At 36.4% G+C, this 27,412-nt stretch overlaps 1 protein-coding gene across 1 annotated transcript in view; it reads left to right on the plus strand.

Moving 5' to 3' along the window:
- TRRAP (transformation/transcription domain associated protein) overlaps positions 1-27,412 on the plus strand; it is a 101,282-nt gene that overhangs the window by 64,794 nt on the left and 9,076 nt on the right. Inside the window, exons 58-68 of the mRNA XM_075436054.1 lie at positions 1,935-2,126; positions 7,375-7,570; positions 7,825-8,090; positions 8,859-8,959; positions 11,674-11,875; positions 13,056-13,220; positions 15,836-15,926; positions 16,424-16,623; positions 17,373-17,634; positions 26,164-26,389; positions 26,943-27,160. Coding sequence (XP_075292169.1) covers positions 1,935-2,126; positions 7,375-7,570; positions 7,825-8,090; positions 8,859-8,959; positions 11,674-11,875; positions 13,056-13,220; positions 15,836-15,926; positions 16,424-16,623; positions 17,373-17,634; positions 26,164-26,389; positions 26,943-27,160 — 2,119 coding nt within the window. The remainder of the gene's footprint in view (positions 1-1,934; positions 2,127-7,374; positions 7,571-7,824; positions 8,091-8,858; positions 8,960-11,673; positions 11,876-13,055; positions 13,221-15,835; positions 15,927-16,423; positions 16,624-17,372; positions 17,635-26,163; positions 26,390-26,942; positions 27,161-27,412) is intronic.

The following is a 27,412-nucleotide window of genomic DNA, read 5'->3' on the forward strand; positions in this document are numbered from 1 at the left end:
GATGGAACCTAAATTAAAGATGTCCAACCATTGCAACATTAGAAATGGAATTTTTCAATATTTGTAGTACTAATGGTTCAAAGTGTCTCTAGAGATGGATTCTATCATTTATCAGCCCATGTGAAGCCAAATCTGTAAATAGCAAGGAGCATATGCTACAAAAATTATAGGTTATATTTACATTTTCATTAACTTCTTTTGTTCTTGCAACAAATTGGTATTTTGTGTCCTACTAAAGTATGCAACTTCAGTGGCTAATTATAGAAATAATATTATTTGAGGAACCTTTAAAGTATAGAATAAGAACTGTATTGTACAGTATACTATAAACCTGGATTTGGAACAGAATGGAATATATTGTGTCTGACAGGTTCTGGTTTTGGAGATTTGCAAGTTGAGTAGAAGTGACAATCATGAGTAACTGCTGATGTGCTTTAGCTGCAGTTATATTAAATGAGATATTTTCAGTAATGAGACATTTACTAAATGACTAAGGAGAAGATGCTGCTGAAGCCATGGAGCGTTTGTGGCTTTACTCAAATTCTTGTAAAAGTGTCAGGAAGTGTTTGCATAAATATTAGGATATGAAAGAATAATTGATTCTGTGCTACCATACTAGCTACTCCAATTTTATTTATATTCTTTTAACGTGGCTGTTTTTTATCGAGTTCCCTGGTTGATTCACAAGAGAGGTCAGAAAAGACGGCAAATACGTATCAGTTTTCGTAAATCTTCGTGAAACATTTTTAATAATCTGCCTATTAAAGTTGAGGTATTAAAATACCAAGTGGCCTTTGATAGGACCCAAGACTCATTTCCATTTGCTCACATTGCCATTGTGTTTAATGATCCAGTAGATAATGTAATAAAGAAAGAGATTATTTTCACGGTGCAAGGGTAAGGCTGCTACCTGGTAGTTTCTCTTTGCTGGCTCAGGCGTAAAAGTCAGTTGAGGATAACAGAAATAACAATTGTAATGGTTAGGATACAGTATATCAACAACAAGACAATGCAGAGAGATTTCTGTGTTGCATATCAGTCCATAAACCGTTTGATGTAAAGCGGAAGAAAGAGACGGGAAAAAGTTCTAGATTTAAGGCCTGCAGCTAGTAAGCATTGGTGAAATGCAAGTTTAGTGTAAAATACAGAATTTAGTTGCTAGATAATTCAGGTACTTTGCTGTTTTCAGTTGCCGTATTTCTGCTGTTCCAGGATTTTAAGAAAATGGTTTAAAATTATTTTTAGAATTATTTCAGTTTTATGACCTGACTTTGCACCTGTACTAAGAAATTACTTTGACATAAATGGGAAGGTTAGATGTAGATATCTTAGAAAATTCTTAACTGTTTATTCTCATAAACTTAGTAATGTCCTAGAGTTAGGTTAACCCAGGTGGTTAGGAAATATAACGCTGGCATAATGTGCTGACATATAGGAATGGGATCCTTTTAAGTGAGCAGCTGACATTACTTCTGGAGCCTCTGAAGCATTTCGGAGGTAGTATTCATTATCTGCTGAGAAGCATCTTTTTTCTTTATACAGGGTGAATTCGTTTGCAGTAAGCTTCATGCTCCTGTTGCAAGACTGCTTTCAGCTGGCTCAGCTGTCTCTGAGCTACACCACAGCTGTCAGTGTAAAAATACCCTAGCAGCAGGTTGTATGCAGGCACTTCCACTCTTGTGCTGAATTTGCAATTTATTTGCTAGCCTGCCCTTGCCAGGCCCTAGAGGAGCTAGGACCTGCTCCTAGAGGAGCTGAAGCTGCTCTAATGACAGAAATTTTGATATTTCAGTTGATATTTTTAGAAATTGAGCTAATTTTTATTAAAAATAAAACAGAGTGTTTGTTTGAGAAGGCTTTTAAAAAATAATTTTACAAAGTCTGCATTTGAGTATGAATAGTCTCTACTAGACTTTTTTCTATTTCATTACGAGGTGGAGTTGAGTTGTCCAAAGGAGATGGCATGGAAAGTGAATATGTACAGAGGATACTTAGCAATCTGCCACCCGGAAGAGCAACAGCTTAACTTCATTGAGCGTCTGGTAGAGATGGCGAGTAGTTTAGCTATTCGAGAATGGCGAAGGCTTCCTCACGTGGTCTCGCATGTTCATACTCCCCTTCTCCAGGTAAGACTGAAAAGTTTTTTATTGCCACTTATTTTCCAGTAGCAGGTTTTGGGACTTTAAGTAACTGTGAGCATAAAATATCTTACTGCATAGTACTGGTTTTTTTTTCGTAATGATATTTTTTGGTTAGAAGTTGCCGAATGTGCATTTCGATTTGAATTGCTTTTAAACTTCTTATAGTTTACCTGAAGCCATTCTGTTTGTGGCGTACAGAAGTAGCTATTTAAAAACTGATCAGATGGCTTAACTTTCTTTGTGGGCTAATGCACCATGCACTGCAGTGCTTGGAGGTGTTGAAGTGACGTCCATTTTGGGCAAGTATGTTACTGCATTATGATATTTGCAGAAATGTTGAAATAACCTTCTAAGTGTTCGGTTAAATGCTTTATGGAATTTTGTCAACTGTAATATACTCCTGTATTTTTTGGTTTAATTTTTTTTTTTCCCCTCCAAATCTTGAGTAACTGTTAATGCCCTGTAAGGGAAAAGTGTATTTAGAAGTGCTGGTTTTCTTTGAGGAGCAGCGTTCTGAACAGGCTGAGCAAGTTCTGAACATCCCTGTGTCTTAAGCATTAAGGTCAAAGAACTGAAAACTGTAAAAGTCTGTTGTTAGTGAAGGACTTTTCAGGTGACCACTGCTACCTTTCAGAAAAGTACTATAGGTTCTGGCCAATGTGAGCCTCACTTTCTCTTGTAGTTTCTGCATTATATTGCTAAAAGTTCTGATTTGCATCAGGGAAAGGAAGTAGGAAGGAATCTAGTCTGTAGGTATATGATATTTCTCCTTGGACAGGGAGTTAATTATATACAAGTTCTGCTGAAAAGGAGGGTGGAATTTATTAGATGAACTAACCTGTGTTCCTCAAAGCTTTCTGTACTGATGTTCAGCTTTGTTAGCTGTCTGGCTAGCTGATTTGGCAGGTTCTGTTCAACATTGCATTAAAATCTTGTAGTATTGTTGTAGAAAGAATTCCCATGCTAAATCATGTTGCTCCACAGACTGAGAGATGTTGTGAGTTGGAAAGAGTGATTTCTTCACCCGTTTAATATGATGGCAGCTACAGGAGAGAAAGTTTCTTTGATCTGAGTGGGAGGGCATATTTCAGTAATGCTCCTTGCACATCATCCGGATTTAGCTGTGCTGATTGGAAAGGTTACTGCTTCCAACTAATTAGTTCATTTTAATTCCAGTCTGTTGTGGAGCACTGATGTAAGTAGGTCAGCTGGAAGACTGGAGTCAGTGGTAACCTCTGTCAGGGTCCTTTTTCTGATCTGAGAAAGAATGGACTGCTTGAATCAGAAGTGGAAGGAGCCCTTCTAGATCACCTTACTAGTTTGTGATCTGAAAGACATCTGTATGCTTTCTGGACAGAAATGGACAAAGCAAGCATAAAGTTTTGTGAGAAGCTTGCTCCTGAAGTAGGGGCAGAATTCTGGCAATGAAGCAGTGAGCTGTCCTGTCCAGAATGAAATGAGGGACAGCAGGTGAATTTGGGGTTACAAGAACTTTAAAAACAAACAAACAAAGCCCTTAACACCTCCCCCCAAACGAAATAAAACTCCCCTGCCAAAAGTTGAGTATTATCTAATCTTATGTAGCTTAATGCTTTGTCAAGATCATTTAAAACAGGGGAAGAAGTTTGTAAATTGAATTTCATACTGTTCTGTAAAATTACTGCAGTATATTGTACATGATTTTTAACAGTGCTGATGTTCAAATAAACTCTTGCATGCATGCTTGGATCCTTGACTTATAAAGGATGAGTAACTTTAGAGTTGGATAACCCAGTGTGTACACAGAGGATGGGCAAAGCTAACATTTTTTGTGCTGTTTTTCTAGTTATCTACTTTTTTCTTAACTCTGTCATCCATTTCTAGAAGGTAGAGCTAATTGGCTGCTTCTGAACCATAAAAGCATTTCGCTCTCAAAAGAGGGCATGCTGTGTTCTGTTTCTATAAAGGAGTATGCTTGGAAGAAGGAAAGTGAAAGATCACTTCACTTACATCCTCGCTAAACAAGGTTCTTAGTGCTTATACAAGTACGCCGTATTTTACCCCTCAAATCATTAAATATTACAAGGCAAAGCATGTACTGTGTTCCAGCATTATTTAAATGTAAACTGGTTTTAAGATGCTGTGCAGCAGGTACATCTTTATTTTCACTTGTGAAAAATCTTTTCTTTTGTTCATGCAACATTAACAATTCAATTTCAAGACGAGTTGTGTTTTAACTATTGTTTTTTTAGTCTTTCTCTTTAGCATACATGTTCCTCGCAAGTGGCCCACTTAGAAAATTAGGGAAAGGTACGTGTTTCTTGTACTGTCAGGAAAAGCTTGTAAGACCTTGACACTTTTTTTTTTTTTCAGACCTCCAGAAATATTTTTGTGAAGCAGCTGATACAACTCTGATAGTATAGAATGTGTAGTTTGATTATTACGCGAGATGAAATAGCATGTATTACATGGTGAAAAATGCATGGCTTGTGTCCTTTGTAACTTTTACACATATTTCACCATAGCAAAAATGGACTTCTGTTTCCTTTTGAAATGTATGAAATGTCAATACTTATCCTTTTGGGTTTTTTTTATTTAATTATGTAAATAATTCATTTTGCAACTGTAAGAGAAGAATTTTTGAGAGTAAATATTACTGCCAAGAATAATCAAATGGAAGTAGGTGCCTAAACTCATCTTTAAAAAAGGGGATTTGGCCTTGAGATGCTGCCAGAAGCTTCTTGAAATTGAAAATGAACCTTGTGTCCTCCGATTGGTATTGTACAGCTGCAGCCGGAGCGTGGAAGTGGGTCTGTGGCAGGATTGTGTGCGGTTTGTCATGCAGTTTGTGATCTGGGCAAAACACTATTCACTTGTCATTAGGCTGACTGTGTCCCTGTTTAGATATCCTGATAAACGTGCACCTGGATGAAGATTAGCTCTTGTTACGGTTGAGGGAACCTTTCATCTTCAGGGGAGAAATTCTGGAGTCTATCTTGGTGCAACACAATCTGAAATGGCACAACGGGGATGCATTTCTTGGTGGACCATTGCTCAGAGAACTATGAGCAAACCTTACCTGTGGAAATGCAGATAGCCTTGCTGTCTGAGTGCTGTTTGATAGTAGTGGCTTCTGTAACTGTTGAAGATCAGTAGTTTCACACTGTGTGTCATGCCTGGTGTGATTCACAAGTAACTAAATCTGCATGGTCTAAGATGCCTCTACTAAAATGACTGTACTTGTGGGTAGAGCTTACACCGCAGCCCATACCTTGAAATTGAAAAAACAAAGTAAGTTGTCAAGTAAATAGGTACAATGTTTCATTTGTTTGAGCTGATACAATACCCCTAGAAGGGTTCTTGATGAAATTAAATCCTTCCTGCTAAGTTTTCACAGATATTTCAAGATTTTCCTCCCCTAAGACTGTCAGTATCTGCAGCATGAAAGGATTAGCATTGCTAAATAAAGTATTTCAATGCTTTCAGATATCAATTAAAGCAAGCTTTTAAAATAATGTAATATGTATATATCCCTCATGAAGAAATGATAAATTAGTCAATGACTGACAGAGGTACAAATGCAGCCATGAATTTGCACTGCAGTAATTACTTTTTTTAATATCAGATAGTATGTGATTAAATACCTGTGAGAAAATTAAATTTACGTGATGAATGGGTGTAGGATGAAGGTTAAGCTGTAGTGAGAACTGATACTGAGTTGATTGTAGGAAAATATTACTTTGTTTAATTTATTTTGTTTCAAGAGATTTCACTCTGCAAATTTGAACTGCTTTTTTTTTTTATCAATAGTTATCTTACTTGGTTGATTAACAATGAATGCAACTGTTATCTGCCAAGAGGTAGCTTAAAGAATACTACATTGGTTTTATTGTACTGCAGTTAATTAAATTCCGTTAAAGTTTGTGGGCCTCTTCTTCAGGTTGTTTAAGTTTTAACAAAACATCTGCTGGTTTGAGACTACTACCATCTTCTGTTTGTTCCTCTCATTAATTTGAGGATAGTAGATGTCAGTGAAAAACCATTCCTTAAGTAATTTCTCAAAGCTAAGGTCTTTGCAGAATATATTAAGGTAGCACCTTCAGGAGCATATAGGTAGTGTTTCTGTACATTGTCTATTGTCTATTTCTGTACATTGTCTATTAGGAAGTCAGATCATGACCAGGGAATTTATACTATTAGGTTCTGTTAAAAGTTTTGGGGTTTAATTACTAAAAGTTATGTTCAAAGTTTGGTTAAAGGTCAGTATTTTTACTTCATGCTCGTATTTTACACACTGTATATACATATATATGCTTGTGCTTTTCTGTGATTAGGGTTGAGGTAGTAAGACCAAATCTGTATGCTAGAATTGAATTCTAACCTGAGGTTTTGTTTAGATGTGTGTGGGGAAAAGGATTGGGCTGAAGACAGAGTGTAGGTTCCAGTAAACTATCTTGTGTTTCTGTGTTGTGTGTGTTTGAAGTTTTTGGTTTTTTTGTTGGTTTTTTTTTGTTGTTTTTTTTTTGTTTTGTTTTGTGTGTGGTGTTTTTGTGTTTTTGTTTGTTTTTTGTTTTTTTAAGAAAAAATGTCTACTAAAAGCAAGACACTGACATTTGAGGGATAATTTGTGAAAGCATTGCAGTTCAAAATAAGAGAAAGGATGAGGGAATTTTTATCTTAATACTATCAAGGAAAGACATGTCATAGTTGACCAAAGTTAAACTTAGCTAAACCCATGGTATTATAGGAAGAACACATTAAGTATAGATCAGTAATGTCTGTTTGCAACCCAATAATGTTAGGGCATGTAGGTTTTGTTAGAATGAGGTGTGCATGAAATAACCTGCTTGATAATTGCACTCCATCCCTTGGGAAGAGGATGCCAGGACCTTTTGCAAGCATGTAAGAAAGTACTTTATGGCACCTTTATTTTTTTAAATCATTTGTTTAAGAGTAGCAACCCGTTGGTATAAATTCTGTGCTGGTGATTCAGTGGAAGAATTCAACACTTCAGTCAATGGCTGAAGTGTTGAATCAATCTTGAGGATTTCTTTGCTATTTTGTTAATGATTAGGTTGGTTAAAGTTTTTTTTTATGCAACTAATAGACAGGTCCCTAAAACAGCATGAATAGTTTCATCTTTACTTGAACACTTGAAGGTGGCATCATTCATAGAGATCTCTTTGTAACAGTGAAATTGGCCAGCTTACTGTACTACCCTTTGTGATAATTTATATTGGTTAATGTTTTCTAGGCAGCACAGCAAATAATTGAACTTCAAGAAGCAGCCCAAATCAATGCAGGGTTGCAGCCAACTAATCTGGGGAGGAACAACAGCTTGCATGATATGAAGACCGTTGTAAAGACTTGGAGGAACAGGTTACCTATTGTGTCAGATGATTTATCCCACTGGAGCAGCATTTTCATGTGGAGACAACATCATTACCAGGGTAAAACTGCCTGGTCCAGCATGCATTCATCATGTAATTTTCCAGACAACACGTTGTTTGAAATAAGTTCTTGTTTTTGTTTTTTTTTATTATTATTTTTTTTATTTAAACGTATAAGAAAGTTGTTGATTTCAACAATGTTGGTTTTTATTCAATTTCCATTTAAGTGTTTTAGTATCTTAAGTCATCATTTCATATGTATTGGTATGTATATAGTTTCATTTATAATGACAAATACTTTGTTTTGTTTCTAGCCATTGTAACTGCATATGAAAATAGTTCTCAGCACGATCCTAGTTCAAATAACGCGATGTTGGGAGTTCACGCTTCTGCGTCAGCAATTATCCAATATGGAAAGATAGCCCGAAAACAAGGCCTGGTCAACGTAGCTCTGGATATACTGAGTCGCATTCATACAATTCCAACTGTGCCCATTGTGGACTGCTTTCAGAAGATTCGCCAGCAAGTTAAATGTTATCTTCAGCTGGCTGGAGTCATGGGCAAAAATGAATGTATGCAGGTATGCTGTCTTTATCTCTGAAGTTGATGTTGGAACGTGGAGGATTACAAGGGCCGTCAGACACATTGATTTAAACAAACTGCCTGTATACAGAACAGGGTCTGAATTCTGTTGGCCATGTTATACCATGCATAGAGTGTTGTTGTAAGTAATGGTGTTAGTTAAAAGCAATGATTGTCATCTTTGAACTGAATACTGTGAATACATTAAAAATTAGCCGAATAAAAAGAAAAGTGGAAATACGTATTTATTAAATCTTACAAGATAGATAAATGGAAGCGACTTTGAAAATTATATTACTTGCAATAGGAAGAAACAATATTGCAAGACTAACTGAAGCTCTAAGTCAGTTTTGAGTGTCTGACTCATGACTGATGAATGCTGGCAAACTGCAGTGAAACTGTATGTGTTAAAAGGAAAGGAGAAAGTATGATTGTAAGCAAAACCCAGTGACATATGATTATAAAGTCAGCCAACTGGGACCTTATAATAATAATGTAATATAACATAATATAAAATTAAAAAAACAAGGTGAAAAAGATAACCTATCCCCTGATGAATGTTGTCTATAGTATCTAATAGTTTTGCGTAGGCCAGTGGAAACTTAAAATTGTTGTCAGTCCAGACTCCTTAAAATGAAAATTAAATACTAGAAACTCATGATACTTAAATTTCAAGAGAATGTTTTAGCTGGGTTTTTTATGGCACTTTTCATTTTATTAAAACGTTCATTTTAGAAGGCTTTTCACACTAAGGCTTGTTTAACAGGGTCTTGAAGTTATTGAATCAACCAATCTGAAGTACTTCACCAAGGAGATGACCGCTGAGTTTTATGCATTGAAGGGAATGTTCTTGGCACAAATTAACAAGTAAGTATGTTGGTTGGAAGAGGCACTAGCACACATCTGAGAAAAATGCAGCTGAATGATTTTGACACTGTATTTGAGCAGGAAAGTTGTTCCATATGTTTATAGCAGCCTAAAATTAGTCACAACAGTATAAGAAAGTAAAAGTATACGCGAGAGCTCCTTTGGAGTTTGAAGATGTAATGGTTGGTCATATTTCTAAGTATTGTAGGAAAGAAATGGTTAAAGCAAACATTGTACCAGTTCTTTTTTTAAAAGTTTTGTATTTCCAGGGGTGAGGTGACAAGAGGCAGGGGCAATGGGTTCGTCCAAAACCAGCTTAAGATACATTCCCACCCTGCCCCAGTTCTGTGACAAACTGATATCTAACTGATGTCTTAGTGTAGATGACAAAAGGAGGCTACTTTAATTATGTTTTTAATGTAAATATCACATGTAAAATCAAGGAAAAATGCAAATTAAGTCTATAGGCTTACAGCTACTTAAACAAAATTAGCCTAGTTCTTTTTCACATTTCGTGATATATGTTCCATTAATTGCTGCAGCTGATTGAGACATAGGAAAATGTGTGGTGGCATAGTTCAGAGTGCTTAGACAAATCTGGTGTGCCACGCAATATGGAAATGCAACACTTAAGATAATTGAATTGAGAAGACTAATGTGGTGTATGTTGGAGAAATCTTGCATTGTGGCAATTAAACACCTAGGTGCAAGTCTTGCTTTCACACAGCTATTTTTGTAGTATTTTCACTTTATGCTGACAGGCATCTTACTGTTTTGAGGAAGATCTCTCTTTAATTCAGTAAACAAAGATCTCAGCAGTCAAATTTTGTTCGATGATGCCAAAAAAACCCTTCAGATTTCAACAGCATTTAGTATGCATGGTATTTGATGGCAGTATTGCTACATGTTGCATATGGGTGGAATAATTCCTTTAGCACTATATTGTGGACACTTATGGAATGAAATCCATCAGGTTTTAAGCTGTATGCTGCAGCCTCACATAACAATTGAAGTCAGGTAGTGATGAATATCTTCTTCTGTGGATACAAGAGAGAATTTTAAATAGGCAGAATGTTATTACTTTGTTGGAAAATGCAATGGGCTTTTTTGTGGCCATAGGTGAGCTTAGTTTCAGTTGAGTTGTAAAGAGAAGAAAGTGTACCCCCCCATCTCTCTTTTTTTTTTTTTTTTTTTTTTTTTTTTTAATTCATGAAGATAAAGTAAAAGGCAGTTAAACTGTCTGTATTCATTCTTCCAGGACAGAATGGAGAAAGGTTTCTGTTTAAAACATGGTTCTGATGTACTTAAAGTTTATTAATCTTACCAAAAAATATACAGGCATTTTTTAGCACCGCAGCTGAGGCCAGGAGTTTCGGTATAGTTGGGACCAACGGCAGTGCTGAACCTGAGAATGTGTGACTGCTGATTACCTGTGTGTCAACTAAACTGGAAGCTAGAGGTCACCTCTGCTCTTGCATCTGCCTGTGCTGCCCATTTGCTGAGCAAGGTGATAGAAACCATTTTTAAAAAGTTATCTCAGGTGTCAAGAATGATGGATTGTAGAGAAGGGAGAAGGAGAAAAGAAAACCGACTCAAAAGTCCCCTTTTCTATAAAGGGGGAAGTAGTGATACAAGGTCATGTGTCAGGCTGCAGTGGTGGTAGTTGGCTTCAAAACCTCAATCTAGGGTGCAGAAAGCCTCTGAAAGCAAGTAACATAGCAACTAACATATACTTTGACAAGCAAAGTTGCTTTTCATTTTATAGTTTTGCTTCAATAACTAGTCATTTTAGTTTATCACTCTAATCCTCCATGCTAATATTTATATATAAAAAATATTTTACAGCTCAGGCATTACGTTACTTTTGTGTGGTTTATTTCAACGCTTATTCTGTAAGGGAGAAGTGAAGCACTTTCAGTTAATAAGGAATCTTGGAAAGCCTAAAAAGCTTCTTCATTTCAGTGTTGTATATGTGAGTTTTCTGATAATTTATTTTTATGCCTGAAAAGTTGCACAGTTTCAAGGGCTTTATATATATTAGGATGAATCATGCCAAAACTTGAACTAGGAACACTTGAGGAAACCTAGAAAAGACTGCAGAATTACCAACAAATAATCTTTTGGTTACCAAGAACTATGTGATTAACCTTCATGTTCCTTCACTTTTCCTGTTGAAAAAATAAACTTCTAAAGCTGGGGGGATGAGGAACTGACTTTTTCCAGATAACATTGATTGTAAATTTTTTCGTGACTTTGATGGGAGAACAGCGAAGTAAGATGCAGTCCTCCAAAAGATAACTCACACAACATCTTCCCCATGTTGCTTTTTTTTTTTTTGCTCAGCAGAGAAGCACTTTTTAATGTATTGGCTGTTGCTCTTCTTGTCGTAACATTTGTTCTTCTTTCTCCCAGTGTCATACTCTATTGCTTGGGTTGCAGCTGCAGTGCGCTGGAAGTTGTTTTTTTTCAGGGAATATCTGGAGGTCTTTGAAACTTACATAATTGTTTCCGTTATGAAATGTTCGTTTTCACAGGTGCTGAACTTTAAGGAAAGCAAAGACAACACAGTCACAAGACCTTACTAAAGAACTAAAAGGAAAATGATCATTCGCTATTAAGAAAGTAATTGAGTACCCTATCAGAAATCTGACTCTTAGATAATTTTGTAACTTTTTGTTAGTATAAAACTAACATTCTTACGTGTCCCAATGCAGGTCTGAAGAAGCAAACAAAGCTTTTTCTGCAGCTGTGCAAATGCATGATGTGCTAGTGAAAGCATGGGCAATGTGGGGTGATTATCTGGAGAATATCTTCGTGAAAGAACGTCAGCTTCACCTGGGTGTGTCTGCTATTACTTGCTACCTGCATGCATGTCGTCATCAGAATGAGAGCAAATCAAGAAAATACTTAGCAAAGGTAAGATCTAGATGTTTAAAAAATAATTGTAACTCCACCCCTTCAGAAAAGGCTGGGATAATGTTCAGTGCCCAAATTTGTGTAATTAGAGAACTGCCAGTTACTGGTGGAAAGCTTTAGACTGAAAGTCTGCATATGGTTTCTGTTTGGTCATTGCATGTAATTCCTCGTGGGTTTTTCTACTTCATTGATGTACCTGTTGTGTGAGTTTTAGTGTATTTTTTTTGTTTTGTTTTTTTTTTTTTTTTTTAAAGTTTGGAACCTTTTTGTGGGAGAAAGGGGACAAATCACATTCTGCATTTCTAATATATAATGCAGTGAAATATCTGCAGAAAGGCATCCTTTTGTAGTCTAAAGAGTAATGTAATTTCCTGTCTGTTTGTCATTAGTATGGATAATTCATAATAACGCTTACTTCGGAACTGCATTTTCTTCCAAATAGGCGTTTTGTGTAAATTTTTACTCTAATTCAGTGATTTCAGCCAAAGTTCTTTGTGTTACATATTTCTCAGTTTGGAGGTATTAACTTTAATCTCTTGTGAGGAAAATTTAAAAAATGATAGCAGACTGTGGAAGACAATCTATTTTGAGCATGAAACAAACACAGAAAATTTTTTTTCCAGATTAAAGGTGTCCTCCATAGCACTCTGAATTGTGTTATTCTCCCTGTCTGATTTCGTAACTGTTAGTGATTTTTTTAGTCAGTACTTAATATATTTGCATTTAAATTATGTTGTAGAAAAAGTATCATTAGGGGTGGACAGGTAAAATAATTAAAAACACCCAAAGAAATACTCAAGCTCTCACTTCAAAGTTAATTTATCTGTATCACACATTTTAAGTTCTATAAACATGCCTTATTTTCCACCCACTCCCCCAACCAAACACCCGAAGAATTTGTGGAATGCTGTCATGTTCATTGGCTTTTTTCTGTCTTGTTTCATAGCAGGTAGTACACTTCCATTTATTTTTTTTTTTTTACATCCTTTAAATACTGTTTCTAGGGGAAAAAATGACATTGGCCAGGTATAATTAATGTAAGTTCTTGTGTCCAAGGAGACTTTGACATTTAGGACTTCACTATCATATTAATAAAACATGTGTGGGTTTTTTTCTACATCGTATGATTGATGTGTCTTGAATTTAAGCCCTGAGGTGTCCTCTTGAAATTCTCTTTTAGGTGCTTTGGCTACTGAGTTTTGATGATGATAAGAACACCTTAGCAGATGCAGTAGACAAGTACTGTATCGGTGTCCCACCCATTCAGTGGTTGGCCTGGATTCCACAGCTGTTGACGTGCCTGGTTGGCTCAGAGGGCAAACTCCTTCTGAACCTCATTAGTCAGGTACAGAAGATAATCACTAATTCTCTATTGTCTCTAATCTTTGTTTTCAAGATGAGATACAAGTATTTTTCAAAGCAAATTAAGAAAATGCCAAGCTTTAAAATATGATTGTTTGCAACTGTTGATGAGTTAAAAAATGATAATTTCTCTCTATAGGTAGAATATTTTGTATTTCAAAGTGAGTGTTATTTAAGGAAATTAAACCCAGTGGAGCTGTATGCCATATGTGCATGAGGCACTATAGCTTCCCCTCTGGAATTCTATTTATTACATTTTTATTAACATTATAGAACACACTTAGAAATATATAGTAAAATGCTTGTAATGCAACAGTAGGGATGAAGAATTGTTAGCTCTAGTGACCGAAGGGCAAACTATTTAATTAATGGTTTGGTTTTTATTAGCCTTGATTTTAAAAAACAAGACTGCCTGGCACAATCAGAAATCTTTACTGGGGCTTTGTAGATTTTCGCCTGAAGTTTAGCATGACAAATGTTGAGGCAAATAAGGATGAGGTTTAGGGAGTTAGATGAAGAAACTGCCTTCCTGGATGTGTACCTCTGAACTGACAGATAGGAGTGTTGATTAATCTTGCTTGGGGATTTTAAGAGTCTGCTGCCTACTGCTGTCTGCTCTGAAGCAGAATCTTAAGAACAGAATGTAGACCTGTATCTCAGTACAGAGTTGCTTTAAGCATGTCTGTAGACTAAAGGAGAAGTGACATCTTTCTGTCAGTGTGTTTTTTAGATACTGTTTTGTTACTGCGTAGCGCGAACAGGGTTCAAACGTCATGTTTTCAGAGATGTTAGCTGTTCATGGACTAGCTTCAGCTCTGTTTTAGCATGTGTACAGCCTGGAAGCATTTTGATGTTTGTTTGTTCAGGTTAATGTAAAACAATTGTGAAGTCCTGTTAACATACAGGTGAACGTATGAAGCTCTCCCATTAGCCGGTACCCCAGGCCACTTCTGTCTGCAGCACTCCACTGTTGCTGAAAACTGGCAAAAGACAGCTGTTGTGCTGAATTCCACACAGTAGTTGCCTTCCTTCCCTTCACTTTTGATTTTTGAGATATGGAATTGATAATCCGTATGGGTCCCTTCAAACTCAAGACACTCTGTGATATCCAGCTCCTTTTAAGCTGTTCCTTATTGTTGCTGTTTCAAAGCTCTGAGAATGTGTGTTTTTGTAGAGAGAGAATATGTCCATGTGTGTTTGCATGTGCATCGATACTTGTGTGCATAAGGCTAGGTTAGTATGTGTGTGCATGTGTATACGTATGTTTCCTTGCCTCTCTCCATAAAATTAAAATGCAACTTTGAAGAGACCATGCACCCAAACACCTTAAGAAAGCAAAGTAGCTAAGGCAACATTTCTGATGCATATGGCTTGCTGTTGTCTTGCAACACCAGTGTGCTTAGCTGTCTTCTGACAGCAGACAGAAAAATCTATATCAATGACTTGTAGACACTTTTTATTTGTTGAGATCTGTATAAAATTTTTAGAAGTGAATGCCTACTCAGAAGTCCTACTGTAGCTGGAAATTAGGCTCATAAATACCACACATACTTTTCATTTATCTTTCCTTTAAACTTTAGGTCTGTAGCAGGAATATAAAACAAAAAAATACCAGATTTAAAACTCTGTTTGCAGCATCATAGAATCATAGGTTGGAAAAGGCCTCTTAAGATCATAAAGTCCGTCACCCCAACAGCACCATGCCTACTAAACCGTGTCCTAAAGTGCCACATCTACATGTGTTTTGAACACCTCCAGGGATGGTGACTCCACCGCTTCCCTGTGCAGCCTGTTGCAAAGTGCTAGAACCTAAACCTTACAATTCTTTTCAAATAATTTACTCCTGAATTACAGCATGAAGCATATGTGTGTCAGGTTAGTAATCTGCCATGAATATCATATTACTGAACAGTTAAATGCCATTGCAAAATTTCTACCACTTACCATACCCATTTGGATGGAGAAAGAATCATGCCTTAACATGTGCTCTGTGGTGGGTAGTACTTAGACACATTGTTTCTTTCCTTTAATTGATACCGAGATTTACAGATTCTCAACGAGACGCTTAATGTTAATATTTCTTTAGCTTTTTTTTTTTTAAATGGAAGCCATAAATTTTTTTTTTCTTTTTGAGTGAAGTTGGTATCCCCTTATATTAAGTGCCACAATTTGGTGGAGTTAAGTTACTCTCTAATGGGCCTTCTTATCGAGTATCATGGGGCTTGTGGCCTAATTTAAACACCAACCGCTGTCATCATGTCTGTTTTTCTTCCATTATGTACACGAGTAAGATCTTTGAGCTGGCCCAGCTGGTACGCTGGCATTGTGCTGTTTTCAGGTTTATTAGGCAGTATGATCTGGAAACCCTAATTAGGTAGTGCCTTAACAGTGTGTGTATGGAGTTATCACTTCATCCTCTTTGGGTTTCTGTTACTCAAAGAATCTTTAATTTCTTAGTTTTTCATAAGCTGTTATTTTAACCAAGGAGCTGATTATTACTGAATTGCACTCACTTACAAAGAGAATTTGTATGTATTGATCTGATCTGTAGTCAGTTTTCCTTAACTGAGAAATATGTATATGTGTATCTCCAAATAGGTTGGAAGAGTCTATCCCCAAGCTGTCTACTTCCCTATTAGGACCCTCTATTTGACCTTGAAGATAGAACAACGAGAGCGCTACAAAAGCGGTGAGCTTGATAATGATCATATTGTTTGGGCTCTTTGTAACTTAGTTATTATTTTGAATTTCACTCGATTTTACCGGGAAAATACATTCTCTAGAAAACATACAAACATATCAAGACTAAGGAAAATAATTCTTGATAAACTTAGCTTGCATTCGTTTCTGAGAAGTTGAATCTACAGATGGCTTGACCTATCTTGAATTTTCTTGAATAAGATTTTTTAAATCTTATTATTTTATCTTATTTATTTTTCAAGATATTTTCTTGAATAAGATATTCGCTGTGAACAGCATTTAGAGCAGAGTTTTCTTTCTAAAAAATACATTTTATTTCTAAAACCCAAATTTTTCTCAAATTTTCTGAAGTTCAGTAGGTAATACATGATTAATACTTAATGCAAATCTAAAGCAAATTCTTGGAACAATTTATTGTATTTCATGTGGGCATGTATGAAGTTTATGAAAGGTAGTTTTAATTTTTTTAAATTTTCCACTTTCCAGATTCTGGGCAACAACAGCCAAGTTCAGTTGGAAATCAGTCCCACTCTGCCTCAGATCCTGGGCCCATCAGAGCCACCGCACCAATGTGGCGATGCAGCAGAATTATGCATATGCAGAGAGAATTACATCCAACACTTTTGTCTTCCCTGGAAGGCATTGTGGATCAGATGGTCTGGTTCAGAGAGAATTGGCATGAAGAGGTATTTGGCTTTGAGACACCTTCATATGTATGCATCATCTAAGGAAAAGTTAATGGGAAAATATTTCTCTAGAATTATTTTTAAATGTTAGAGCATAACTATTTGTTGTGATTAGTAAACAGATGTATTGGTAGAACTAATTGTTCTGATTGGAATTTTAAGGAGCTTGGTTATCTGTGGAAGTAATACAGAGGTTTCCCAAAACTACTAATTTGATGAATGCCTCTAGGATTTCAGCTGTTGCTTGTGCTAACTGAAATTTTATATTCTTACACTAAGTTTCACAGCTTTCCTTCTTAATCTGGTGATCTGTGACAGGTGGTGATTATTGTCTGAAGTTTGAATGATAACCTAGAGCAGATGGACAGGCCGCTCCACTTCTATTATTTGCTTGTCAAAATGTCAGGCTATTCTGTTCTGTCTACCTAGGACTGTTCATTTGAAGAAGGGTTCCTCAGATCACATCATTTTCTCATATATCACAAAATATGAATCTAAAACTTAGCTGCTGTTGAAAGAGCAAGGTGTACTTTGTGATGCAGCATTTCCACTGCTCAGTTCGTTCAAGTGCAGTGATAATAAGAATGGGTGCCGTCATTCTGATTGACCTGTTGATGCAATTTAAAAATACAGTTTTAAATAACTGTTTCTGAGAGGATAACTTGACTATAAAAATGCAATGCAGGAATAAATACTTGGTGTCAAATCAGAAGGCCTAATCTTCCTGACTTTTTTTTTTTAATCCTTAGGTTCTTAGACAACTGCAGCAGGGCTTGGCGAAGTGCTATTCAGTTGCCTTTGAGAAAAGCGGAGCCGTTTCAGATGCCAAAATCACTCCTCATACACTAAATTTTGTCAAGAAGTTGGTCAGCACTTTTGGAGTAGGTCTTGAGAATGTCTCTAATGTGTCTACCATGTTTTCTAGTGCAGCCTCAGAGTCACTAGCTAGGAGAGCACAGGCAACAGCTCAAGATCCTGTGTTCCAGAAGTTAAAAGGGCAATTTACAACAGGTAAATATTTAAAATGTTTTTTTAAATGTTACTTTTAATCTCCAGAGAAATTCCGCCTCCCTCTCCCCCCCGCCAAAGTTCAACTGTGAAGGCATTCTTCTTTTTTATTCTTCTTCTGATATTTTTCCTGAGAGAAAATACCGAAGAAAAAAAAAAAAGGAAAAAAATACAGAAAAACCCCAGCACCTTTCTGTCATTCACCAAACCTGAAATAGTTTGTTCCAGTCTTCTGTGGAGTAATAAAGATAACTCCAGTGAAAAAAAGATCCCAACATAGAGAATGAGTATATTGTTGTATTTTCATTACCTAAAACTCTGGTCAAATCACATATGTGTTTAAATATAAATTAGATTACTGCACTATAATATTTTTGCAATTTATGTAGAATTGTCTGGTATAGATGAGGGACAATAATGATCTCTATTTTATGACAATGCCAGAATTTAATGAAATTTTCATCCCAGAACTCCAAACTGACAATATTGCATGAAGTCTTTTAAAACGACCTAGTTCTGATGAGCATGAATACTTTAGTGTTTTGGATAACTAGATTATAAAAATCCTGTTACACAAATTTACATCATTGTTGGGTAAATTCAATCAATAACTTTAATCAGATTTAATAAAACAGATACTTAAGGGAAGTGTCTTTTTTTCTTCATTCATTTTCTCCTTATGAGAGTTACATGTTTGAATATCTGATGTTGATTTAAAATTCTAAGGAAAACTTGTGTACAGTAGAGCGTTGTTTTGGTATATTTGGTGAAAAGTGTTAAGGCCATGCAGCTATATATAGGACAGAAGGAGACATTGATTGGCAGCAGTGTTTTGGATTGCCAGGATTTTGAGTTTTGCATCTATCTAAACTACGTCAGCTTTTTCTTAAAGATAACTGTAGAATTAGGTGAAAATGAATAGTTGAATATAGGTGTTGGGTTTTTTTAACAGAAGAATTCAAACTTATTAGTTGTTCAAAACTGGAAAGATAGAATTTGTGTGAAGACCTGGGTTGGGTTTTCATCATTTTCTGAATCTACTTTTCTCTTTACCCTACTGGGACTCTGACTTAGATGATTCTGGCATGAGTTAAATTCTATCATCTTACCTTTTATAGTGATCTAAAAAACATCCCCTTTCCACATCAAGCTGGTTCCTCTGCAGAAGTGAATCTTGCATTGAAAAGTTACTCTTCTTAGAATTCTGAGTTACATAAAGTTGCCTTAACTTAAAATTATTTGAGGTCAACACAGCTACTGAGCACTTAGAGTTTGACAAGTAGACTAGCAGTGTTTTTTCAAGCACTTTACTGATAACGTTGTGAAAATGAGTGAACTGATGGGAATCTTGTGAAAGTAACACTATTGTAGATATGACCTACATAATCTTGTGCATGCTATGTATTGCGTGATGTCCATTTTGAGGCACAACAGTTGCATGACAGCAGATAATGAAAGTCCTGAACCATATGATTAAATTTTTAATGGATGAAGCGTACTAGGGAGAGAAATGGAAGGAGAAACATTTTGTGTGTATTTAGTGGAAGCATACAGGGGGCAGGGAATCACTAGGCAATGATTAATGGGATGAAATTTAACAAGTCCAAATGCCAGTTTCTGTGCTTAGGATGGAGTAACACCAGGCACAAGTATAAACTGGGAGAGGAGTGGCTGCAGAGCAGCCCCACAAAAAGGGACCTGGGGGTGCTGGTTGGCAGCAGGGTCAACAGGAGCCAGCAGTGGGCCCTGGCAGCACAGAGGGCAAACCCCACCCCAGGGTGCATCCAACCCAGCATGACCAGCCGGGCAAGAGAGAGGATCGTCCCCGTGTGCTCAGCACTTGTGTGGTCTCACCTGGAGCACTGTGTGCAGGTCTGGGCCCTGCAATTTGAGAAGGATGTGAAGGTCCTTGGATGCTTCCAGAGGAGGGCAACAAAGCTGGTGAAAGGGCTGGAAGGAATGTTCTGTGAGAACAGCTGAGGAGTTTGGATGGGATCCAGTGATAATGCGTGGGAATGGTTCAAAGCTCCATCAGGGGAGGGTTAGACTGGACATTAGGAAGCATTTCTTTACCAAGATGGTGGTCAAACACTGGAAATGGCTTCCTACAGAGGAGGTCGATGCCCCAAGCCTGTCAGTATTTGAAGCATGAGGACAATTCCCTTAATAACACGCTTAAACTTTTGGTCAGCCCTGAGTTGGTCAGGCTGTTGCAGTAGGTGATCATTGTAGGTCTCTTCCAATTGAAATACTCTATGCTACATTTAATACAAGTTTGGACTTGTTTTTCATTTTTAATAATGATTTATATGTCTTTTCATTGCAATAGTCACTTTTTTATTGCTGTAAGTTTTGGTGCTCAGTTTTTGTTGAATTTGAGTTATTTTTGTCTGTGATAGTTTCTTTCTTTTGAATGTTAGAGAGATATGGGGTTTCAGCTGGTGTAAAGGAAAGCTACAACACCAGGCTCAAGTCTGCAAAATCTAAAGTAATATTTCAGAACGTTTTTAGAGAAATAATTAAGAAAGTTCAATTACAAATTGGTTATAATTTTTAGTTATAAAAAAATGGAGGGTTTTCAATTTTTACATGCTGTTGTAAATTTTTTGCATGCCTTTGATATACAAGTGGCAGTTAAGGTTTTCAGGTTTGCTATCTAATCACAGCATTTATAAAGAATTATGTGGAACAACATATAAAACAAAGAACAATGACATAGGCCTGGACATAAAAATCATGTAAAGTCATTAAATGCAATATGTTTCTTAGTAAAGTTCAGTTTAATAAGTAATTACTTTCTGTATTTTTTTGTTGAAGAGTTTGTGTTTTATTTTTCAAGTATGATTAAACATGAATGCCTACAGGATTAAAATGATTATTTTGCTTAGTGCTAGATTAGATTTTATTTTAATCTAATAATTTCAGTGTTTTAATTCACAAATGAAGTGTGGGAAAACAAGAAATTCAACTGATCAATACACATGCATTTTTGTAATTTTATTCATTATGCAGAAAATGAAAATAAGTTTCTTATTAATTTTGTAATAACAGTAAAATGTACATAAATGAACAGGATTGTAATTACTGTACTGAAGATAGCGAAGGCTGTTTCAACATTGTGATAAACTTTGTAAATAATGCCTGCTGTGTCCTTTTGTCATGCTAGAACCTTGGTGTTTGTTTGTTTTTCTGACTCTCAGTATCAGTTGCATTTAGATGATGGACAGATAATTACAGTGGATCCCTTCTGTTTCAGAAGTATCCAAACTGAGGAGCTGTCTTGGAGTAAACTCTTTTCTTCAGTTATTTTCAGATTAATGTTGGCAGCTGTGTTTTATAGACACTTTCAACTATGTTTGGTTGCATAATCGTTTCCATCAACATCTGAGTTGAGTCTTGATTCCTATTTGGAGCCACTGGGGACTCTCACACCATTTCTTGTATTCTAAATACTGTCTCTGCAGTAGTCTAGACCGCTGGAGCTTTAGTAGGTCATCTTTTTCCATACTACCGTTATATATTTTAAAACCAAATTTTACTTTGATTTTTTTTTTTTCTCCCCTGGAACTTCAAATGCATAGTTCTTTGACCATCTGTTCTTTGTTCCTTCTATCCTTTGCTGCTAAACCTTTGACATCAAAGAACAGGCAAATGCTGAGAAATGCTTCCTTGGAGAGCTCTCTCAGCAGTGAAAGGAGGAGAAAAACTGCCTCAATTGTTCTTTTGTGGGCAGATGATAGTTCAGAGTTTGGATCGGCTTCTTTCTGCAACCATCTCTCCACTCAAGCTGAATACAAATGGAAAATTCCAAAATACTCCCTTAAAGGACAAGATAATTTTCTTGAGAGTTTTGGCACCCAGCATAATGAATTATTTACTGCAAATGGGAACTCTGTAATCAGAAGGAAGCTTCTTGAAATCCTCTTGTGTGTCTGAACTGTGGGGAGAGGGCAGGGGAAGGATCTCTGTTAATTTTCAGCTTTTTTAAGGTGGTGGTGGTGGTGTTGTGGAGTGTTTCATTTTGTTTTTGTGGTTTCTTTTTAATTTCTCAAGAGTGAGCATAGCATCACTTTGGCAGCTCTTTTTTTACTTCCCTTCTAATTTTTAGATAACAGGATGTTACCCAGAAAATCCAGATGAAGAGATTAGATTTAGCAATGTATTTGACATTGGTCTGGTCTTCGCAGTCTTGGTTTTCTGGAGCTGACTGATACACCAGAAGTCCTGCTTCATGTTTCTGCTTAACTGTCACTGAGAGTTTTCAAGTTTGTTGGTGCTCTCTAAAAGTTGTTATGCGATTAAAAAGAACCTTTGGGAAAGTACGCAGAGTATGTTAATGTCTGAATAGTAACTCCGAAAGCAACACAGCTCTGCTCTCCTGGAGAATGCTTGGATCTTCTTCAGTATCATATGTGTAAAGGATTTGAACTGCTCTGCAAAGCTAAGCTTCCATTTCAGTCCTAAGTGGCATCTTACACGATGGGTGTCCTGGCTCTTTAGTTGAAGATCCTTAGGTCATGAACTTTCTTAAGCGGCTTTGTCCATGGTCAGAATAATCTTTAAAATCTTGCGAATGAGCTATTGCTTGTGCTAAAACCATTAACTGATTAGAACTGTTTTCTGCCAGTGTAGCAGAAGGGGGTTGTTTTAGTTGTTAAGTCTTTGTTTGGAGGTGTTTTCTTTTATTTCTTTTTTAATAGTATGTTAATGTTCTATAGGTCAAGGGTTTTGAGGGGACAGAGGGCTTTTACACTCTTAATTTTGCTGACTTAAGTGTATTCTTTTTTTTGTGTTGCTTCATGAGAAGTGGTGGTACAGCCCTCATTCAGAAAGTATTGAGCTTTATCTAGGTGTGTTAAGAACCATCAGAATTTTTTAGGTCTGTCTCACTGCCAGGAAGATTGTGCCCCCTGATTGTCCTTTCATTGAGAGTGGCAAGAACTTGCCATTTATGCTGGGCTGGATGGATTCAGGTAGCAATTTCTGAGGCATTCAAGAGTCTGAATGAACATATTTATTTGAAATACATATATTGCACTGTAAAATCTTTAGGAGCATTGAGAACAGAGAGCAAGCTTCCTCAGCTGGAATGCAGTGTGTAAAGTATCATGGTCTTCTGTGAATATCTCCATTAAAGATGAGGAGGTAAACTTCCTGTCCTCTTCAGGAAAAGATGGCATAAGCAGTAAGGTATTGTAGACCAGCATGCGTTAGCTTGAGAAGATGTTCTCTGCTAGTAAGTACTGGAAAAAGTGGATTTGTTTGAAACAGAAATACTATTTATATAGATTAAGATGTCTGCAAAGCAGAGAGACTTTGTACACAAATAATATCTGGTTTTGTATTTCGCTTTCTTCCAGCTGAATTGATTTTTCTTCTCAGATGGGCTCTCTGTGACATGAGCGAAAAGACTAATTGAACTCTCTGTTTTTTCCATCTGCTGCTGCGAAATAAAACAACAAAAAAATCCTAAAATAGCTCTAGTTTATTGAAATGCCTATTCTTGTGGTGAACTGAATGACTTTTTTTTGTAAGGAATATATATTGATGCGTATTTTTACTACTTTGGTGATTCACATTAACACAAAAACTAGTTGCAGTTTGGGGACACTTTCTTGCACTTCAGGGATTCAGGAGATAAATGATTCAATAATTTTGTTACTTCCATTAAATGATTTACTCCCACTGCTCACTAGAGGGTAGGCTTGGGATTATAATAAGAGTGTTTTACAGTGATGCTGCGATAGATGCCCTGCTCATACCAGGTAGAAAAAGTAAAGGGAACATTACAGACTTATACTAATTTCTAACATCCGTAAATATGAAACTGTATTTTTCATTGTAGACTTTTTTCTTATAGAATTGGAAAGGATTTTTTATGTGCTGTTCTTTTTGCTGTGTTTTGAGCTAGCAGACTTTAACTGAAAGCTTTTAGCATATTAGTATATTGTGGATACACAATGAGATACGTTGGGTTATGTTTTCTCTGATGTTTTGTTTAAGTAGCAGAATAGCAAAATGAAAGGAATCCTAGGTTGCATAATTTTATTTGGTAGTAGTATCCTGTACAAGTAAAGAAGAGACCTTGGAAAAAAAAGAGTATATGTATAGAATGATATGAACTCTTCTGGGTAAAAGCATAAATGTTATAAGCTTCTTTGCAGAAGTAAGTCTTGTGTATAATCAGAGTTTTTTGTGGTTTTAATTGTGGTTGAAAAAAACTTTTATATGCAGTAATTGCTGTGTGCATGTACTTAATTTCTTATTAGCATACTTGCAAATATGCTTGTAGCATATATATGTGGTCAAATTAATTTCCCCTCTGAACCGTACTCAGTACTCAGGATTGTTTTGTGTTTTGTTTTTTGGGGTTTTTTTTTTGTTAATTTAGGAAGATACTGTGTGTATGTAACACTGATGATCCGATGCTGGAGTACCGCACCTATGAGGAAAGGCTGAGAGAGTTGGGGCTGTTCAGCCTGGAGAAGAGAAGGCTGTAGGGAGACCTTATTGTGGCCTTTCAATACCTGAAGGGGCCTATAGGAAAGATGGGGAAAATATTTTCAGCAGGGCCTGTTGCGATAGGACGAGGAGCAATGGCTTCAAACTAAGGGAGGGTAGATTTAGACTGGATATAAGGAAGAAAATTTTTACCATGAGTGTGGTGAAACACTGGCACAGGTTGCACAGAGAGGTGGTCGATGCCCCATCCCTGGAGACATTCAAGGCCAGGTTAGATGGGGCTCTGAGCAACCTGGTCTGGTTAAAGATGTCCCTGCTCACTGCAGGGGGGTTGTGCTGGATGGCCTCTGAAGGTCCCGTCCAACCCAAAGCATTCTGTGGTTCTGTGATTTTTGAGACTGTTAATTTTCTGTTGTGTTGAACTGTAGCGAAGATTGTTTGCTCTGCTTTAGCTGTAAATATCAGAAATACTGAATCAACATTGTTTTTTTCTTGCTTTTGCTTCTACTTGCAACATGTTGAACTTAAAATAGCATCTTTTAGACTCTGGTATAAAAATGCTTTTTAAAAATTCAAGTCTGTTAGTTAATTTGCACAATTTGAGATGCTATAACTAATAAACTTTACAGAGATAGTTTATTTTCTTATCCAATTGTGTTTGGTGGTGGTGCTGAACTGTAATTTCATTTGTTTTTGTGGTTTATTCATTTTCTGTCTTTTGGGAAGTTTGAATAAACTTATTTATTTATTTGCTGTGTTCTGAAACTGTAGTGAAAGCAGCATTGAGAAGATGGGTTTGGTGTTGGCCCGGGAAATGGTTGATATTGCAATGATTTCTGTTGCAGAATTATTTGCATAGTGTATTGAAGACCATGTACTGACCTCAAGAAAGTTCTTACTTCACTTGCATGTGGGCTAGAGGAGAGAGGTCAGCGCTGCAATGTTATGTTGCAAAAGAAAGAACAGGCTGTTTGCATAATATTGTCATTTTTGCTTAGGCCATCATATCTGTTCTTCCTGTGGTGGCATGCAGTTATCTAAGCCAGGGGAGAATAAAGAGAGTTTTCTTGCAGCTCAGAATAGGTGAATACTAGTAATAGCGATTTTAGTACTTGTCCTGCAGTTGCTCACAGATTCTACATTGTATTCTCAGCTGAGTCTCATCCCTTTTAAAAGTAAACAGCATCCAATGATTTTAAATAAATAAATCACTTTTAATGAAACATGCAGAAAATTATAGTGCTAGACTGTAACATAAGCTTCCTTTCCTGTTTCACTAAATGATCTGATTTAATCTAATTGATTGGTTTATTACTGCTTTCTTTCTATACAGTCTGTCTGGTTGCAGTATATAGACAGTTAAATACAGTAATGGTATTTACAGTTTTCACAGTACGTTTTTCTAATGTTTGCGTGACTAAAACAGGAAAATCTGGAGAAGTTCATTATTTACTAAATAATAGAGAATATTTTAGAGCTGTGTACAGAAAACACGTAGCAGATTCTTACAGGTGTAAGTTATAAAATTTTAGGACTTTACTACAAGATTTTCTGTAGAGGTGAAATGCTCGACAGAGCCTGTCTTCTAAAGGCAGTACAGCTCTATGTGTGTGGTTGGTTTGCACTGTTGAATTGTATGATTTGTTCTTCTCCAGCATCTGCTGTTATAGTGTTATTACTGTTGTATGATCCTATACCAGTTATGCTCTGACTCTTCCTTAATGATTCTTATGTCTCTTCTGTGTTTGTCTGAACCTGCTACTTTGTGTTGAGGGTTCACAGGTAGCCATGTTTCTCTGCTGGACTTAGTAGTACGCTATCCCTTGTGTGAGTTGCTGATCATAGTATCTCTCCATTTAACTATAGTATTTGAGAATAGTGTGATGCGTTTCTACATAACATGTATGTGTGCTGTATGTGGGACTCCTTAAAAGTATGTTGCTTGAGGGCGTATGGCTGAAAGAACCTCTCTGAAAATGCAAACTTTTGTACATTTGATGTTTAAATACCCTATATAGAATTTAAAATGCTGAGGATGCGTATTTTTTTTTTTATTCTTTTTTTTTTAAGACTTTGACTTCAGTGTGCCAGGGTCAATGAAACTTCACAATCTTATCTCTAAACTGAAGAAATGGATCAAAATTCTGGAGGCAAAAACTAAACAGCTTCCAAAGTTCTTCCTCATAGAGGAAAAGTGCCGCTTTCTAAGTAATTTTTCAGCTCAAACTGCAGAAGTAGAGATACCTGGAGAATTCCTTATGCCAAAGCCAACACATTACTACATCAAGATAGCAAGGTAACCTAAAAATACTCTAGTAGTTGTAATTCTGTAAACAGAGAAGAAAACAAAACCGCCTCCATCCATCCACTCTGCAAAAGTAGATGTCGTGTACATTCATATATTTAAATTACGTATACAGAGTCATATTTTGGTATAACACCTTTATATTTTATCCTTCTTTGATGATTTTACGTTGCCTCACTAAGCAACTGTACTGTTATGTGAAGAGTATATTTGGTTTTCTTTTATGTTGATACAACTTGAGATTTGTTCTTCTGTTGTAGTCAACAGAAGTACTGTTCTTCAAAACAATGATAAATGTGTGATCTGATGGTTAACTTTGCACAAGAACTGTGTTTCCTTAAAAACAGAAAACCAAAATCAAACAGAAGAGCTTTCTGACTGCAAAATAGAAACCATGGGCTAACTGGATAATAGAATTGTACCTTGTAATGAAGTTGCACTGCCTGATTTCTTTGGTAGTTGTTTTGTTTTGGGGTTTTTACATCAGGATACAATATCAGAGGAGATTAGCTCAGGTGCTTTAATATCCCTTTCTTCCCGATAGGTTTATGCCCAGAGTGGAGATAGTTCAGAAGCACAATACAGCAGCTAGAAGACTCTATATCCGAGGCCATAATGGAAAGATTTACCCATATCTGGTAATGAACGATGCTTGCCTGACAGAGTCTCGTAGAGAAGAGCGAGTATTACAACTTCTTCGTCTTTTGAACCCCTGCTTGGAGAAAAGGAAGGAAACCACAAAAAGACATTTGTTTTTTACAGGTACTGAAAAGAGAGATGTTATAATATTTTAAAATATACGTTATACTCGAAGATTGTAAGTGCTAAAGTTTTTTACAGCTACTAATCACTGATACTGAAGTTTTTGAATATTCAGAAGGTAAGTTCACATCTGTCTAGGTGATCAGTCTTGTCTGGCATTGTAGCACCCCTCTCAAGAAGTAAAGCTGATTGCATGTGATCTAGGGTACTTTTAAGAAGAGCTTACACAGATCATTTATGGTATGAAGTTCA

Source organism: Opisthocomus hoazin, chromosome 15 (genome assembly GCF_030867145.1).
Source record: "Opisthocomus hoazin isolate bOpiHoa1 chromosome 15, bOpiHoa1.hap1, whole genome shotgun sequence".
Classification (NCBI taxonomy): Eukaryota; Metazoa; Chordata; class Aves; order Opisthocomiformes; family Opisthocomidae; genus Opisthocomus; species Opisthocomus hoazin.